The sequence below is a fragment of the Ambystoma mexicanum genome, chromosome 5q (genome assembly GCF_040938575.1).
Source record: "Ambystoma mexicanum isolate Mex_15411 chromosome 5q, UKY_AmexF1_1, whole genome shotgun sequence".
Classification (NCBI taxonomy): Eukaryota; Metazoa; Chordata; class Amphibia; order Caudata; family Ambystomatidae; genus Ambystoma; species Ambystoma mexicanum.
In genome coordinates this window covers 1,255,347,974-1,255,365,374 of record NC_090933.1, presented here as the reverse complement: position 1 = coordinate 1,255,365,374, position 17,401 = coordinate 1,255,347,974, and the positions used below count along the sequence as shown (strand labels likewise).

Genomic DNA, 17,401 nt, shown 5'->3' with positions numbered 1-17,401 from the left:
CGTTTGTAGAAATGTTCTCAGTGGGGCCCAGATGTCTTTGGGCCTGGATTGAGTTTGTATGTCCTTCACATACATCTCCTCGTTTTCTTGCGTGAGAACCAGGTGTCGGAGCCATGTTTGGACCGTAGGGGAGTCTCTGGATTTCCATTTCAGAAGTTTTTGCCTTTTGGCTACTGCTCCTGCCACTGCAAACAGTCTTCAGGCTTTTATCCATGCCTTACCGATGTCTCCTAAAGGGTACTTTGACGGGGTCGCCGGTATATGGGTGTCCAGTATTTCACTCACCATCTGTTAGAGAGAATTCTGTTCTAAGGCTAATTTCCCTTACCTATAGAGTCCTCCAGCAGCTTTGCTGGATTTCAAGGGTTTGTTTTTTTACTCCTACTAAGAGTGAGACTCTTCTTTCCCACTCTTAGCTGTATTTTGATGTATGTTTCAGCCTATTTGTGTGCTTATGGGCTATGGGGTGTTTTGCACCCTCATAGGTATTATCTTTTTACACGTGTGTTACACAGCACCCTCAGTGCACTAACCTAGGGGTGTCGTAGCGACCCCCAAACATAGGCTCCATATCCTGGGACTGACTACTGTCTCCCAGGGCATGTAAAGTTACCATTGACTTTACTAGTCAATAGTGATGAACAAAACCAGTACAACCCATCTTACTATGGACGTACTGGGAAGGCTTAATAGTTTTTCCCTGGTGTTTATTTTCAAGGGGGTACTGTACAGTCCCTCTCTCCAAAGTTTCTGGCTGGTGGCAGTGGTTACTATCGTAAATATTCGACCGTGAATATTTTCTTTTTTTTGACAAAATATTTTTATTGAAATATCGTATAATCATGAATTCATCCGGCAGATGAGTGTGGAAGAAAATTAGGAACAATTACAAATGATCAACACATCGACATTTCATTTTATCATTATAAATTCATCAAACCATATAATTCCATCAATAACTGGCGTCTTATGAAAAGGTTTAGCTAAACCTGAAGTCTATTAAGCAGAAGAAAGAAGAATAAATAAATAAATATCCCCCCTGTCCATAATATCCACAAGCAGAGAACATAGATTTAGGTTCCAAAAACCCCACCTTAGGTCAGGCAACCACCTGGGCACTACACAATGTCCATGCTGAAAATTCATTAAGGTTTCAGAAGATATTTAATCAGTCTAGGTTGGAAAAACATATGCTCTCTCTCGGCAACATGTTCTAGGAATGGTCCCCAAATTCTTGAGAACTTAACCGTCTTGCCTTCCAATGTGGCCGTTAACTTTTCCAAGCCCAGTAAATCCCAAATCTTAACCCACCAATATGCTATAGGGGGGCCCTCAATGTCTTTCCAGAATCTGGCACGGGTGAGATGGGCTGCCATAAGCAAGTGAGTTATCAGTTCCGCTCTGGGACCTGACTGCGGGTCTGAACCGTCATCCGGGGTATCTCCCAATAACATTATCAGCGGGTCCATGGGGTGGAGAGTTCCGCAAATGTCTTTAATCTTAGATCTAACCTTCAGCCAAAAAGACTGGATGATTGGGCAGTACTACCACAGATTGCCCAAGTCCTCTCTCGCCCCACAACCGTGCCAGCAGGTGTCGGGATAATCAGGATTAATAGCATGCAGTTTCTGCGGGGAAAGGTACCACGGAAACATATTTTAAGCACACACTCTCTTACTGTTGTACATCTAGAGACTTTGTGAGCTCTACCCCATATCCTTTGCCAAGACTCCTGAGCAATTTCCACTCCCAGGTCTCTTTCCCAAGCTAACATATAGGGCATTTTCTCCTCCCCTCGGTCCTCCTCCAAAAGGCGATAACATGCGGCTACCCTTCGAGCGAGTTGCCCTTCCATCATCGTCATCTCTAATCCCGTGGGGGATCTAGTGGCTACCTTTTTTTACATCTGGATTAGTTATCCAGTGGCAGAGCTGGATGTATCTAAACCTCTCGGTCTCTGGAAGATTGAATTTCGATTTGTACTGGTCGAAGGTTAGGGGGGAGTTGTCCTCATAAAGGTCACCCAATCTCAAGGGTTTCTCTCTCGACCATAGGAGAAAAGAGTTAGGTTGAAGCCCAGGAGTAAAGGCTGGGTTTTGCAATACAGGAGATACTGGGCCCAGTCCCGGCGTGAACCCTCTTTGAGCACAGGATCTATCACATGCGCAGAGTGTAGTTTTTGTGGAGGGAAGAAGGGATCCTCTGTGAATATGCGCTTCTCGAGGGATAAAGGGCAGATGATCTAGGGATATCTCAGTGTAATGTTGTTCGATGTCCTGCCATCTAGGGGGTTCTTTTGGGTGAGACCAACTCAGAATAGCGGCTAACTGGGAGGCTCGGTAGTATCGAACAATCTAAGGGAGACCCAGCCCACCCGTCAGTCTGCCGCGGGTCAAAAGCTTACGTTGGATACGGGGAGTTTTATGCTTCCAGCCAAAGCAACATATTTCCTTCTGAAGCCCCTAGAGGTCTCGGTCAGGGATCACTATAGGAAGCGCCTGGAATGTATATAGAAGCCTGGGGAGTAAAACCATTTTGATAGCACTTATTCGCCCCAGCCAAGATATTTCCTGCAGTGACCATCTCCCTAGGGATTCTTTGGCTTCTTTTAGAAGTGTGGGGCCATTGGCCTTCAGCAGCCCCACATAGGTTGGGGTTAGCTGTATTCCGAGATACGTAATGGAGGTATTCTTCCACTTAAGCGGGCAGAGACTCTGCAGGGACCTCAGGGTCTCCGAGGTTTCAGGCAAGTTTAAACCCATTGATTTGGCCATGTTTATTGTGAATCCCGAGATCTTCCCTAATTGGGCAACAAGGTCCATGAGGGGAGGGAATGAGGTTCGGGCTTCTATAAAAAAAACAGAGGATGTTGTCTGCGTATAACGTGACTTTATGACATTGATTCCCGACGGTAAAGCCTTTAATCTTCGGGTGAAGACGGATATGCTGGGCTAGGGGTTCGATAGCAAGGGCAAACACCAACAGGGATAGGGGACACCCCTGCCTAGTCCCTTTACCTAGTGGAATTTGGGCCGACCAATGTGAGTTCATTCGAATTTGGGTTGAAGGAATCTGAAAATTTGAAAGGATTCATTTGGAAAATTTCTGGCCAAATCCAAAGCTCTTCAGCACTAAGTTGAAGTAGTCCCAGGCCATGCTGTCAAATGCTCTATGGGCATCTAGGGACAGAAGAGACAAAGGGCCCGGGATAGTGGAGGCGAGGGAAACCGAATCGTATCACCCTGCGTATATTATCGTGTGTCGAGCGCCCAAGGATAAATCCAGTCTGGTCCTTATCTTTGATAGATGGGAGAACCTCCCCTAAGTGCCAGGCTATAATTTTGCTAAATAATTTTGCATCTGTATTAAGCAAAGCTATAGGGCAGTATGAGGTACACTATGTTGGTTCCTTCCCGGGTTTTAAGATTAAAGTAGTAGAGGAAGTTGCCATAGATTGAGTGACCGAACCAGTCTCCCACAGATGATTAAATAGTTCTGTGAGGCGAGGTGTGAGCTTGGGCAAGAAGACTCTATCAAATGTATTGGTAAAGCCGTCTGGGCCCGGAGCTTTTCCCAAGGGGAGGGCCTTGATAGTCATTTCAACTTCTTGTGTGGTTATCGGGGCTTCCAAGGGCTCTCGCAAAGCCTGAGGAAGTTGTGGAAGATTTGCTCTGGCCAAGACATTTTTAGAGATCTGTGGATTCCCTAGGGTGGCTTGTTCAATGAAGAATTTCTCTACAATTTGGAGTTTGCCTTACACCTCCTGGACTCATCTCGCAAGGCGTCTATCCTATGTTGTCTATTCTGCTTTTTTAATTTGGCAGTGAGGAGTTTGTTCGCTTTATTCCCCTTCGAGTAAAAATATTGTTTGGTGAGCATCATCGAGCCGCGTTACCCATGTGGTGCGCTTCCAGCGCCCTCTTCGCTACCCGCAAGTCTCTCAGGGAACGTCGGGAACCTTTTGTTTTATGTATCTCTTCAAGTCTGCGAGCTTCTTCTTCTAAATGCATTTGCAGTGTCTTCCTGGCCTTCCCCCTCTGTACTGCCTGTTCAATCCGATGCCCCCTGATAACCGCCATGGCTGCATCCCAGAGTGTCCCCAAATTCACATCCCCCGTTTCATTCTCCCTGAAACTGGATTCCAAGGTTTCCCTTATGAGTGTGCGGACTTATGGATCGTCTAGTAAAAAATCATTCAGCCTCCAGGGGGGCTTTCGAGGTGGGGCCGCCTGGAATGGTGAAAACATGAGCCTCACGGGTGCATGATCAGAGAGAGCCTCCGGCAGGATCTCCACTGCCCCCGCCAACGGGACCAGAGAGTCAGAAATAAGGAACATATCTAACCTAGAGCAACCCCCAGGCACCACCGAGAAGTAAGTATAGTCTCGCTCATTTTGCTGACAATAGCGCCAGATCTCAATAAGGGAGTGATCACGCAGTAGAGTAGTAAGGGCCCGAAAGTTGTTCTTATCTGCCGACGATGCGGGTAGGGTTTTATCTACCAGGGGATTTATAACAGCGTTATAACTATTGTGCGAGGCTACCACTTTTACTGACAGCCTCTAACATACCGCCAGTTTATTTTAATATTAACTTTACTCCGGTAGGTTTTTATTGCCAGAACTTTAATAATATTTCTTTCTCGTGTCTTTCTCTGAAATCCTAACCCAGGTCGGGGATCCTTTGTTCATCCTTTTTGTTTGGCTTCTACACAGAAGCTCTCCTTTCAGCGCCACTGAGTCTGGGGTAGACAGGATGTGTGGGAGGGGGAATGGGCACCCTGGACAGGTTTACCTAGGCAATCCAAGTCACACTCTGCCCTGATAGGCTCGTGGGTTATCCCGCCAGGATAGCCACCCCACTGTGTGAATGGGGGTCTTTCTGCATAAAAGCAGGGTCCTGAGGACTGGAGGACAAGACGTCACCACTGGAACTAAGAAGCCGAAGAGGAGAGGAGCCAAAGACATCTGCAACGACTGCCCTGCTGCAGATTCTCACCACTTTTCTCCAACGACTCGAGAAGATATTTACCTGCAAGAGTCTTCTTCCCTTGAGCTGGTGGGGTCAACCAGTTCGCCAATCGCCTTCCAGGACCTGCCTTGGTCGAATCGCCAGTGCCAAGCACTAGGAGACTGTGACCGTTCAGTGATTATATTACATGAATAAAACTCTGAGCCACTGAGTAGGTTGTTTGGATTATGAAGAGAATCCAATTCTTTTATTTTATAATTATTTTTTCTTTAGGAATTTTTGATAAAGGATACGTCTTCTCTCGAATCCTGCCCAGCTTCTGTAACAGGTTGTCACTGCAGGTAAGTCTAGTAAAGAGTCAAATTAGCTGCTTTAATGTCCTTTCACGTTTGTGACCCATTTCTTTTTTCTGTGTCTTTACTTTCATCAGTCTCTAAAGATACCTCTATCTTTGCTTGTTAATTATTTTCTTTTCCTCTCTTTGCCTTTTCTTTGTTCTGAGTTTTCGCTTTTCCAGTCTGTTCTCCTTTTCTTCTTATCACTTGACGAACACATGTAACAGCTGAAGATCAAGATAGATTGAGGTTTTTAGGCTGTCTTTTCTTTTAGCCCTCCTTCCCTTTGGTTTATTCTAGGACCTCCTTTCCTGCCCCGTCAGCTTAACCGGAGCCTGGGCACATCGTTTCTCACAGAGGGCAATGGCACTTCCTAAAGTATTTCGTAGCGCAACGGCGCTTCATAAATAGTTCGTAGCACAGCGGTGCTTCATAAACAATTCATAGCGCAACGGTGCTTACCTTTCAACTTCACAAGCGGCTACGTTCACCTTACCACATAACCTTTTAACTGGAAGTGCAACGGCGCTGTTTCTTTAACAATTCACCGCTCCGCTGGTCGCCTGGATCCCATTACATGGATCTTCGCCTTGACATGCGGTGCTGTATCTCTCTCTCCTCTCATAAACAGTGGCGCTGACTCATGCTGCTCACGGGTGTCGTCTTCGAATGACGGCAGCTCTCTGTCTCTCTCTGGCAATAACGATCGCCTCATAAGATTAACATGATTCTCTCGCCTTTCAGGCTGTGTCTTTCAACAAGGCAGCTTTGCGGATCAGCAGCAATTACGTTCACTGCTTTGCCAGGATGACAACGATCGTCAGCATTTCTTCACTAAAATTACTTCCCTTTCTCCACAGCGACACCGGCACACCATCAGCTGTCGATGTTCAGATTAGTACGCCCAGCTGTAACCGTTGGGCTCGACCTCCTCCTCGTCACACCCCGTTTCCTAGGATACCAAACACAGTGTTATTTAGAGGAAAGTCCATACAGGAATCACTTCCTGGTTCTGTATCCATGCCTTAACGGGGCTCCGCACTATACACAAAGAAATTAGAGGCAAGACAAAGACCTACACATTGTCACAGAGACCGGATAGCCAGGCACCCGTCCACCACGACCGCGATTTAAAGGAGCGTACCTTTTATTCAGTTTTGGCAGCACCTCGGCTGGTTTCATCCCTGGGCAGTGCAGTAACTCGACCCTTCCTCCACGATGAGAGCCTCTCTTCCTCTGCTGGATCTCCCGAACTGCAGGAACTGCCAGGAAATGGCGCTACCGCAGGAGCCTCTTCCACTTTCAAGGTACATTGTTCCGCCAGGCCTCCCGTTTCGTTGGGTATTGCTATAGGTGTTTTAAATCCTTTACTTACCTTCTGGGCTGGCCGCCTTTTCGTCTAACATTGTCTTTCTAAGTCCTGCAACCGCCTTTTCAATCGTTTAACAAAGACTTGACTGCAGCTACTAGAACATTTTGGACCTAGGCACTTTGCCTTGTACCACTGACTCTGGCACAGACCTCTTGAGTCTGGCTAAATCTGTTGCAGCTGCCTTTTCTAGATTGTTTCTCATCAAGAAATGTGTTGGTGCACCTAAAACTCTTATAACCACCTTTCCTTCCCCTTTATATATTGCTGAAGTGCCATTTTGCTTGGTTCTCCCCAAAGTACTGTTGATGCTAAAGTGCTGCCTTGCTTAACTTGTTCACAATCCAATTGGGAAGTGTTGCTTTTGCGTTTAAGAAACTAAACCTGTATAACTTGTTCTTTCCCTCCCTCTGAAGGAATTGTTAGAGTGCCATTTCTGCTTAGTTTACACTGTGCCATTTTGCTCAGTTTTCACTCTTGCTCAAACTTGTCTACAATTTAAATAGGGAGTTGTGTATACTTTTCTTGACTGTTTTAACTTACTTTAGTAATAGTGATTTGTGTGTGAACATCAGAGTGTGTAAAATAAATATATATATTCTTTTTGATACAAAGCTTTGGTCAGTGTTTCCTTGTTCCATAGTATTGTAGTCCTATTGTGTAAACCCTGAATACTGCTCATCTCCCTCTTGAGATAAGTCTGACTGCTTAGCCACAGTTACCAACTAAATATTTATGGTACAGACTGATACCAAAGGGGATTTATTGCAGATACCTGTAGTCTTAATCTTCTGTAGTGCTCCCTAAGGGAACTGCATAGGATTCTGCCTAACACAGTCTCCGTTATGTCTTCCCAGAACTGATGGACCGGTGGCCAGTACCAGTACATATGGATTGCGCCTGCTGCAATCGCTCTGCACTTGGGCCAAGTTGCTTGTTTGGAAGGGTCGAATTTGGCAATCTTTTTTGGTGTAATATGTAGCTAGTTTCGAATTTTGAATTGAATAAGGCGGAAGTTGGCATTGAGGGAGATATTTTTAGTGTATCTGCAGTAGTGTGTCCATTTTTGCTCATCAATTTCTATGTTAAGGTCTTTCTCCCATTTGGACCGCATTGTATTGGTGGAAGGGGTGTGTGCCTGTACCTTCCTGTATATTTCGGAGATGCCACTCTTGAGCCCTGTCTGTGTTAGGATGTCAGCCAGAAATTTATGTACAAGAGGTTCCTCTGAGAACAACGGCCAGATTGTTCTACATGCCGCCTTCAGGTGGTGGTACTGTAACGTTGGGGTTAGGCCGAAGCCTATTCTGTCCCGAGTTTCCGCAATCGTGATAAATCGGCCTTCTGGAAAGAGGTCGCCCACTTTGGCACCGCGTTCCGGGTCCCATCGTTTCTGCAGAGTGCGGTCCATGGTTGGTTCCAGGTCCGGGTATGCCCACAGTGGGGCGTGTGGCCAATATGGAATATCGCATTGGAATCTTTTCAGGATCTGCATCCATGCCCGAACCGTGGACGTCACTGGGTCTGCCAACATCCTTTCCTCCTTTACTTTAGTGAAAATCATACCTTGGAGATCTTTCGGTGTCGCTGGGAACTCTTCGGCATGTATGTGGGCATATTGCTCAGTGTCTTGGGACCAATATCTGGCAAACTGTGCTTGGGCCACATAGTAGTATAGCAGGTAGTCTGGTGCTGTCAGGCCTCCTGTATCGTAGTGTTCGCACATCTTGGCCCAGCTAATCCTGGGTGTGTTCCCTCCCCATACGAAGTGTACACTGCTTTTCTGTATTGCTTCGAAGAATTTTCGACCCAGCCAAATAGGTATGCCGCTGAAGAGGTATAATAACTTGGGGATGATCACCATTTTTAGTAGGGCTATTCGGCCATACATGGATAGTGGCAATTTCGCCCAGAGGTTTAGCTTGGTTTCCAGCTGTGTTAGGAACGGAGCATAGTTTTTGGAGTATAGCGTGTTCTTGTTTGTTGCCAGTACAATCCCCAGGTATCGAGCAGTGGTAGGCGACCAGCGAAACTGGGTAGTGGCCTCCGATTGTGCAGCGTCTTTGGTTAACTGTATTATTTCGGATTTGAGTTGGTTGATCTTGTATCGGTAATATTTTGTAAATTTCGCAATGTCTTGCATTATCGAGGGGAGATGTGTATCTGGGTCTCTGACCTATAGCATAGTGTCATCAGCGTAGAGTGATATGAATTGAGGTTTTCCTATGATGCGTATCCCTCACCATGCATGTTTGGTCCGCAAGAATGCTGCCATTCCTTCTATGGTAAGCGCAAATATCAGCGGGGAGAGGGGACAGCCCTGTCTTGTACCTCTTTGTAGTTCAAAGCTGGCTGAGAGGGTCGTATTAGTCTTGACTTTGGCTGTGGGCTTATGGTACAAAATCTGTATGTTCCGGATGAATCCCGGGCCAAATCCTATCTTCTGGAGGATGGCGTACATGAATTTCCAGGAGATGGAATCGAACACCTTTTCTGCGTCTAGTGTCACTGCTACTGTCTTCTTCTCAGGGTCCATTTGGGATGAGATTGCAAAAAATCTGCAGAGGTTTAGAGCTGTGAAACGGGATGGTATGAAGCCAGATTGGTCTGGGTGAATCAATTTATTCATATGTGGATTCAGTCTGTTGGAAATGGCTTTGGCTATGATTTTCACATCCACATTAATGAGTGATAGGCGTTTGTATGAGGAGGGGTCTTGGGGAGGTTTGTGTGGTTTCAGCAGGACGGTGATTATGGCCTCATGTCATGTAAAGACGACGGTAGGGTGCCCCTCTCCAGGGATTCCTCCCACATTTTCAAAATCCGGGGGGCCAGCTCTGTGACGAATGCTTTGTAGAGATCTGTTGTAATGCCGTCGGCTCCTGGTGCTTTTTAGGTCTTTAATTGCTTGGGCTATATCTTCCACTGACAGCAGGGTATCTAACATCATCCTGTCTTCGTCTGTGAGCTTTGGGAGTGGATAGGAGTCTAAGTGTTGTTGAAGCTCTTCGGGGGACATCTGGTCCCTGTTTTGGTATAGCTTGGAGTAAAATTGAAGGAATACTTTGTTGATCTTTTTCTGATTCGTGAGCGTTGTTCCGTGGTCGTCGGAAATGCTTGTGATGTGTCCATGATCTAGCTCCGACCTGATAAGCTTGGCTAGGAGTCTGCCCGATTTGTTCCCTCTCCATACCTCTTGGCTTTCGTGGGTTGCATCATGTAGTGAACTTCCTGGTCAGCCAGTTTTTTAAATGTTTCGGTGGCTTCCTGTAGGGGGGCTAAGGTGTTTTGCCCCGGTGCTCTAGTGTATGCTTCTTCTGCCTTTTTTATGTTGGTTTCAGTCTGAGTTAGGGTCGAGCGGATCTCTTGGAGTCTGCCGTGTATCGTGGCGATCAGGTGTCCTCTCAGCCATACTTTAAAGGTTTCTCATATTGTATTGAACGATGACACAGATCCCTCGTTGCGCTCAAAAAAGTCAGTCACATCAGTGCGGAGCGTTTCCAGCAGTGCCTCATCTCGCAGGAGTTGCAGTGGCATTTTCCACATTCGGTGGTTCTTGGGTGTAGATCCAAATTGAATCTCTAGTATGATCGGGGAGTGGTCCGAGAGGGTGCTGGGCAATATGGTACATTCTTTAGTCTCTTGGATACATTTAGTGGAGCATAGCCAGTAGTCGATACGGGAGCTCGAGCCATGGACATATGAGTGAAAAGTGCATTCTTTGAGATGGGGGTGTAGCTCTCTCCATGTATCGGCCAACGGTATTAGTCGCATGGCATGTTTAATGGTAGATGCCACCTTCGTCTCCTTTCTGCTACTTGTTGTTCTGTCCATTTCAGGGTCTAAGATGGTATTAAGCCCCCCCCCCCCCACCCCCCATATTACCTTCTCCTCTCCAATTGGCAGTATCAATGTTAGTATCTGGTGGTAGAACTCTGGGGAGTCTAAGTTGGGGCTGTATGTATTGAGGACTATTATGTCCTGTCCTCGGAGCGTTCCCCATATTATTATGTATGTGCCTTCGGGATCGCAATTGGTTTTGGTATGTTGAAGTTTGCTCTTTTGTGGATGATTGTTGCGACCCCTCTGGATTGTGAGGAGTAGTCTGTGGTGATCACTTATTGGCCCCAGGCATGGCTTAAAGATTTCACTATCTTTTCGGTTGCTTGAGTCTCCTGCAGCAGTATTATGTCTATTTTATGTATGCCAGCATAGGCCATGATTTTCATGGCTTTGATTGGATTAGACAGACCTCTTATGTTCCAGGATAAAAACCTAGTGCTCAACCCTTATCTCGTGTTGCCATACCTTCCACCCTGTAGGGTGTGTTGTAACTGTGATGTCCAATTATATGTCTCCCAGGTTTTGCCATGCCAGGTTTTCTCTCTAACTCAACATAGTTCAACAGTTTCCCCCAACGTGGGGTAGATCCCCAGGCCCCCCTGCTCCCCTCTCCTTCACCATCCCCCCAATCGGGTGCTGTATCCCTCGTAACTGTTTGCAGTACTGCAATAATGGAGGTGGCGTGTTCTGTCGCCATCTCCGGCGCCGCAGCCTTCCAGAATGTTGTTTCCTCTTTCGTGTCACTCCTCCTGTAGTTTGTTTGTGTAGGGCCATCTGGGAGGCTGGTTCTGCGTCCAATTGGTGAACATTCAGCCATTCTTAGCAACTTCGGGGACATTTGATTCGATATATCTCAGGGCTTCGTCTGGAGTCTCAAAGAAGTGGGTTCTGCCTGCATGTATTTTGCCGGGTACATCATGGTGTAGACAAGCTTTCTCTCTCAATATCTTTTTTACTCTGTCGAAAGTGCATCTGGCAGATTGCACCGCTGACGAGAAGTCCGGGTATATGTGCACAAGGTTGGAGTTGTGCAACAGCGGGGCTTTTTCACGTTCAAGTTTCTGGATCAGATCTCGGTCTCTATAATTCAGTAAGCGTGCAATGATAGTTCTGGGAGGAGCCCCTGGTTTCGGGGGAGGGTTGGGGAGGGGTCAGCGCCCTGTGCGCCCTTTCCATCAGGAATTGGTTGGAGAACTGGTTATCCGGGAACAATTTGCGGAGCAGCTCCTCAAGGAAATGCTCCATGGGTATGTTGAGGTTCGATTCGGCTACTCCGACCACGCATATGTTATTACGCCGTGACCGCGATTCTAAGTCTTTGCATTTTGCCTGCAGGGTCTTGATGTCTTTGTGGATGTTCTCTATATCCTTGTGTGTGGTGGTCGTGTCTTCCAGGGTACTCACTCTCCTCCGCTTCCGAAACTCTTGTGTTGACCTTTCGTATATCCGACCGTATGGACGCTATACTTTCGGCGATGTCGTCCAGTTTGTTGTTAATTGCTGTGAACCCCTTCTCCATCGCCGCCATGTATGGGGCCATGTATTGTTCAGGCGGGGCCGTCGACGGGTTCTCTAGGGATAATGTCTGAGTCGGGTCTGATGTAAGGGTAGAAGTAAATGTGTCCATGGGTCCCTTCTTCTTGTTTTTGGATCCTCCGCCCATCATGCGTGCAGCTTTGTCTCCTAATCTGATTTGCAAGTAGGTTATCTTATTTGTTTAGGCGTGGTGCTGCACCAGTATGGAATGGCTGAATGTCGTGCTATGTTTAAAGTCGTCAGCCGGGGGCAACCGGGCGCTGCTGGTTGCAGGGATCTTGTCACTCGCGGTTTCTTCCCCTGGAGGTGTCCCTGCGTAGTTGGAGTTCAGATCCCAGACCTGGGCAAGGATGCAGACCAGCGAGTCACTCGGGTGCTGTGAGGCCGCCAGAGTCTTCCCTCTGGGGCCCTGTGATTTGGGTGGCCACACAGTGGTCGGGCAACATTCTGTTTTTAATGGTGGACCGGGCCGCGCCCCCGCCCTGCTACGGCTGTCTGCCCAGAAAATGGCGCGCGCATCCCAGGGGTCCCTCACCAGCACGTGCCTTCAGTGGGCATCGGGCTTGCCCCGCCGATCCACGATCCGCCCAAAAGGATGCTGTATCGCCGTAGAGCTTCTCTCTGCGTGCAGCTCAGGGGAGCACCACAGCACTAATGTCGCCGGGGAGCGGGCGCATATGGCTCGTCTCTCAGTCCCTCCTCCGCGCTCCCTTGGCACCCGCTTCCACCCGGGTGATGTGTTGACTGCCCAGGCGTGTAGGCACTGTGAGGCTGCCTGGACTCTGCTTCGGTGTTCCGGTTCAGCAGGCTGCAAGGTGCTGGTCTGCCCGCCGCGGGAGATGTTTCTGTTTCGCACTCGCATCTCCGGCACTACGTGACGCTGCTTAAGGCCGCACCGGCTTAGCCCGCCACCAGCCAGGGGGTTGATTCACACGGAACGACGCCGCGTTAGTAGCAGATTTTTGGCCCAGTTGTGCCCCCAAGTACCAGCCTTCGATATTTGGGGAGAAAGTGATAGTTGGCACAGGAAGCCCGCAGGATTTTAATGATAGGGGTTTGCAGGGTGCGCAGCTCTCGGACCAGGCGGCCATTTCCAAAGGTGTGCAACAGCGCCCCCCTGTGAATAGGCAATTCTGGTGATAGGGAAAATACAGGAGATCTGGATCAATTTTCAAAAATCAGAAGACCTTTGAAAGAAAGGTGCCGATAGTCACATTGGCGGTGCCTGAGAGCAAGGTGTGCACACACAGCGACTACTGAAAACTGACACCAGCGACTGATCTAAGGACCGAAAAGATGTGAAAAAGGCTGCTGCACTGAAGAAATGGTTTGAGGGTGCAGTAGTGAGTTGAGTAGTTGAGATATATTCTTTTCTTTAGATCGGGGTTCCTGATAAAGGGATTTTTCATGGACAAGAAGGATGGACCCAGTGGTGCAGGCGAGGCCAGGGGCTTACAGTTCACAGCCATCACGACTGGAGGATAGTGACAGGACAGCCACAGTATTGGCCCTTCTGGACATGCCATTGATGCTTGTGTCGGGACCAAGGATGCATGGTTGGCGCAATAGGGTCCCACGAAAGAGGACAACTGCGTAAATCCAGCCCACGGTACAGGCATCTTTGAATAGCACAAAAAACACTGCAGTGGCTGCAGGAACACCTACATTTGTTTCAGTCGACAAATACCTTCCAGAATATTCTAGGGGTGCACAAAATGCTGCTGTGCAAGCAGAATTACTTTGGTCAGAAGAGAGGCAGAGCTTTGGCTCTGTGGTGAATAGCAGAGCCTCAGCAAGGATTCTCCCGCAATGGCACACCACTAACAAAGGGGCCCAAACTAAAAACCTGGATCAGATGGTGTTTGGTCAGAAATTCAGAATTTCTGACAGAAATTCAGAATTTCTGGCCTAACACCATCTGATCCAGGTTTTTAGTTTGAGCCCCCGAATGAGTACTAGATACTGGCAGCTAGTGTGCCATACTATTTAGAATCTCCATAGTGGGAGGTTAATGATGACCCCCTCAGTAACCCCACACCACAAATTCCTGAGTGAATGAGGTATCCATCACATCTTCTTACACAGGCCTGGGCATCCGTAAGCAGAGGTAAGAGAAGGAAAGTAAATACGTTCCTAATTGTTATGTACAGCACCTTCCAATATCTCTGTTTTGGGACCACAAAGCAGTCATTTTAGCGCAAATAAATGACTGAACCACATTCATTTCTGATTCTCATTCAGCCATCGCTTTAAAAGAATAAGAATCTATACTAATCAGGAATTTCTTTCAGCGCCCCCATCAAGAAATAGGGAGATAAAAGCGACTTCAGTTTCCCCGTAATTTAAAACTTAACTTAAATCAGCCAGTATAAAAATACACACTGCTAAACTCTTAACAAGGTAATACTTCCAGGTTATAACTTTCAGTGTTCAGACTGCAAATGTATTTAAGGCAAGTATACATCATTGTCAAAGATTCATCAAAGGTAGAGCATTAGTAGCAAAACAATCTTTACACTTCTCGATTCTTTCAACCCAAAGGCTCGATGGCTGAAAGCGCTTTGTGTGTGCATGCTGTTGTGCCTCTGTTTTGCTGCTTAAGTGTCCTGCTGCAGCTATGTGGGCTATCACCTAATTCGATCAGGAGCCAATGTTCAAAACACACCTCTCCATTTAGTTTCTATCACCTTTCCAGGGCCCTCAACCCTTCAGTCACCGCAGGTTACAATGTCTAGCAAGAGAGAAGAGTGGTTGGTATGGTTAGATGTATGAATGTGCAGGTGCAGTGCATAAGATCACGCAGAATCTTTACCCTCCAGATGACAAACAAGTTTGGCCATTTGTGAAGATTGTAGCAATCTCTGCCCTGCCCCCTTTAAAGATTGAAGTCATTGACTGTATACTCAAGTTCCAGTGATTTTTACTGTCAGGATTTAGCATTAAAGTTTAAGTAGAATGAGGGAGAAACGTGCTTATGTATTTGCCACTCATAAAATGTCTTTTAGTGTAAAATGAAATGTGGGGTATGCTGCCATGTGAAACCTTTCAGAAGATGTTGATGAAAATGTTTTGCAGTCGGCACTCGAAAAAAAGCGAGTAGCTTTCTCTCAAATTAGGAAGATTTCGTAATTTTCTATGTTCTATCCTAGTCTTTGATGCCTGCGAATGGAGACGAGCCTGCTGTGGACTTCCTTGCTCTGACTGAAACATACCTGGCACGTGTGTGCCAAATTCTGGAGGTTGATCCGAAGCTTGTGAATCTGGGGGAGTTGGCTGCCTTTGTGTCCTATGCAATCGCTTTTCCTCACAACTTTCTTGCGTTGGTGGATTCCTACAGTGTTATGAGGTGAGGATAGCATATTCATGCATGGAGGCCTGATGAACAGGTGCTTTATTTCAGCTGTGTGCAGCCAACATAATATAAAGCAGAATTGTTTTTGTTTAACCATTATCTTTGAGTTTTACAGCATGTATTAAGAAGGCTCTCTTGTTACACACTTTGCCGTAACAATATTACGAATCCGCTATAGATGGATGGGACAAAGTACCGGCGACCATTGCAAGTCACTGAGGGGTTCTGTGACCAAGTAGGGGAACGAAGCCCTACTTGTGAATCTGTTCCGGACTGTGTGTCTACACAATAGTGATGTGTGAAAGGTTGAAAAGAGATCCATGATGCCACTTTACAAATTGGCTCTAGTATTACATTAGCAATTGTAAATGTTTATTTGTAAAGCGCTTATAGAGAAGCAAAGTGCTTCAAAGCGATTCAAGGCGGGAAGGGAACAAGGGGATATCATTGTCATTCTTAGGCCTTGAAGATTCCGAATGATCTAACATCCACTAGCATACTAGGCCGGGATATTTCTAATAGTATAAGTATGTGACAGAGTGGGGAAGAAAAAGGGGTGGGGGGGGGCAGGCGGGCACATACTAGACAAAAAAGGTTGGTCTTCAGTGCGCCTATGCATGCAGTCATAACCAGCTAGGGAGGGGAGGACAGGACAGACAAACATGCTAAGCCTAGCACATTCAAGGTTGTGCAAGTGCGCAGGCAGAAGTGCGAGGGAGGGGGACAAGTGCACCCAGTTCAGCAGGGGCCCAGGTTAAGTGCAGAGTGAGTGCCACTCTCATGAAACATATTCCGAGTGCAGTAATGCAAGGCAGAGTGCAGCGGCTCTGAGGCAAGTGCAGGACTGGCTGGGGATCCTGCCACCTGTGAGGCTCTGGAGGTGCACCAGGCGACCAGTCGGCTGACTGAACAAATTGGGGAAGAGAAGGAGGTTAGCAAGAGAGGGAGAGAGAAAGAGGAAGAGGAGAGGAATGTCTTGATGAGTTTCTGGAACTTAAGGATGTCCGGCACAAGATGGAGAGAGGTAGGTAGACTGTTCCAGAGGGAGGCAACTGCAGAGGATAAGGACCTACCCCCAAATCTCTGTTTGGAAAAACGGCTCACCCGCAGAGAGTTGGAGGAGGCTGAGCGGAGGGATCTGGAGGGAGAGTTTTTAGGAAGAGAGCACTGTAGATAGTAGGGCCCCGGCCCCAGAATGCCTTGTGGACCATGCAGAGGCACTTGAAATTGATCCTTGCAGGCACCGGGAGTCAGTGGAGGGATTTCAGCGCCAGAGAGATGCGGTCCATGGGCTTGAGGCCAAGGATAAGTCTTGCAGTGCTGTTCTGGATAAGTTGAAGAGGTCAGAGAGTAGAGGTAGGAAGATTGAGAAAGAGACTGTTACAGTAGTGAAGTCTGGAGAGAACCAGTGCTCTGGTGACAGTGAGCCTCTGGGGTAAGGTGGGAAAAGGTACAATACCTCTGAGGTGCAGCTGGAAGTGGGACTTTCTGGACATGTCCAAGATGTGAGAAGAGAAGGAGAGAATAGATTTGAAGATGACCCCCAGGTTTTTTGCCTCCCTAGTGGGTGAGGGTGCAGGACTAAGGGTGGTCAGCCAGAGTGAAAGTGGGAAAAATGGAGCAGCGGTCCCAATGAGGACGATCTCGGTCTTACTGGCATTAAGGCAGAGATCATTAGCAGCACACCAGGACTGAATTGCAGACAGACAGTCTGGGATGAGCGAGGAGGAGGAAGAGGCCGAGGGTAACCTGAAGAGGAGCTGTGTGTCAATCGGCATAACACTGAAAGTTGGAGGTGAAGGCAGAGATCGCGTGGCCCAAAGGGGCCATGTAGACATTGAAAAACCAGGGGGATAGTGATAGCGGATAGAAAGGAACCGAGTTCTACTTGGGAAGGACGGTCAGAGAGAAAGGATGCAAGCCACACCAGGGACTGAACAGTGATGCCCAGGGTCTCACAGAGACGGGAGATCAGGATGTTGTGGTTTACTGTAT

The 17,401-nt window shown here is 47.4% G+C and overlaps 1 protein-coding gene across 1 annotated transcript in view; it reads left to right on the top strand.

Annotated features, from left to right (window-relative positions):
- Window positions 1-17,401, top strand: part of NAPRT (nicotinate phosphoribosyltransferase) — a 1,537,890-nt gene that overhangs the window by 611,198 nt on the left and 909,291 nt on the right. Inside the window, exon 6 of the mRNA XM_069621760.1 lies at window positions 15,204-15,400. Within this exon, the coding sequence (XP_069477861.1) occupies window positions 15,204-15,400 (197 nt within the window). The remainder of the gene's footprint in view (window positions 1-15,203; window positions 15,401-17,401) is intronic.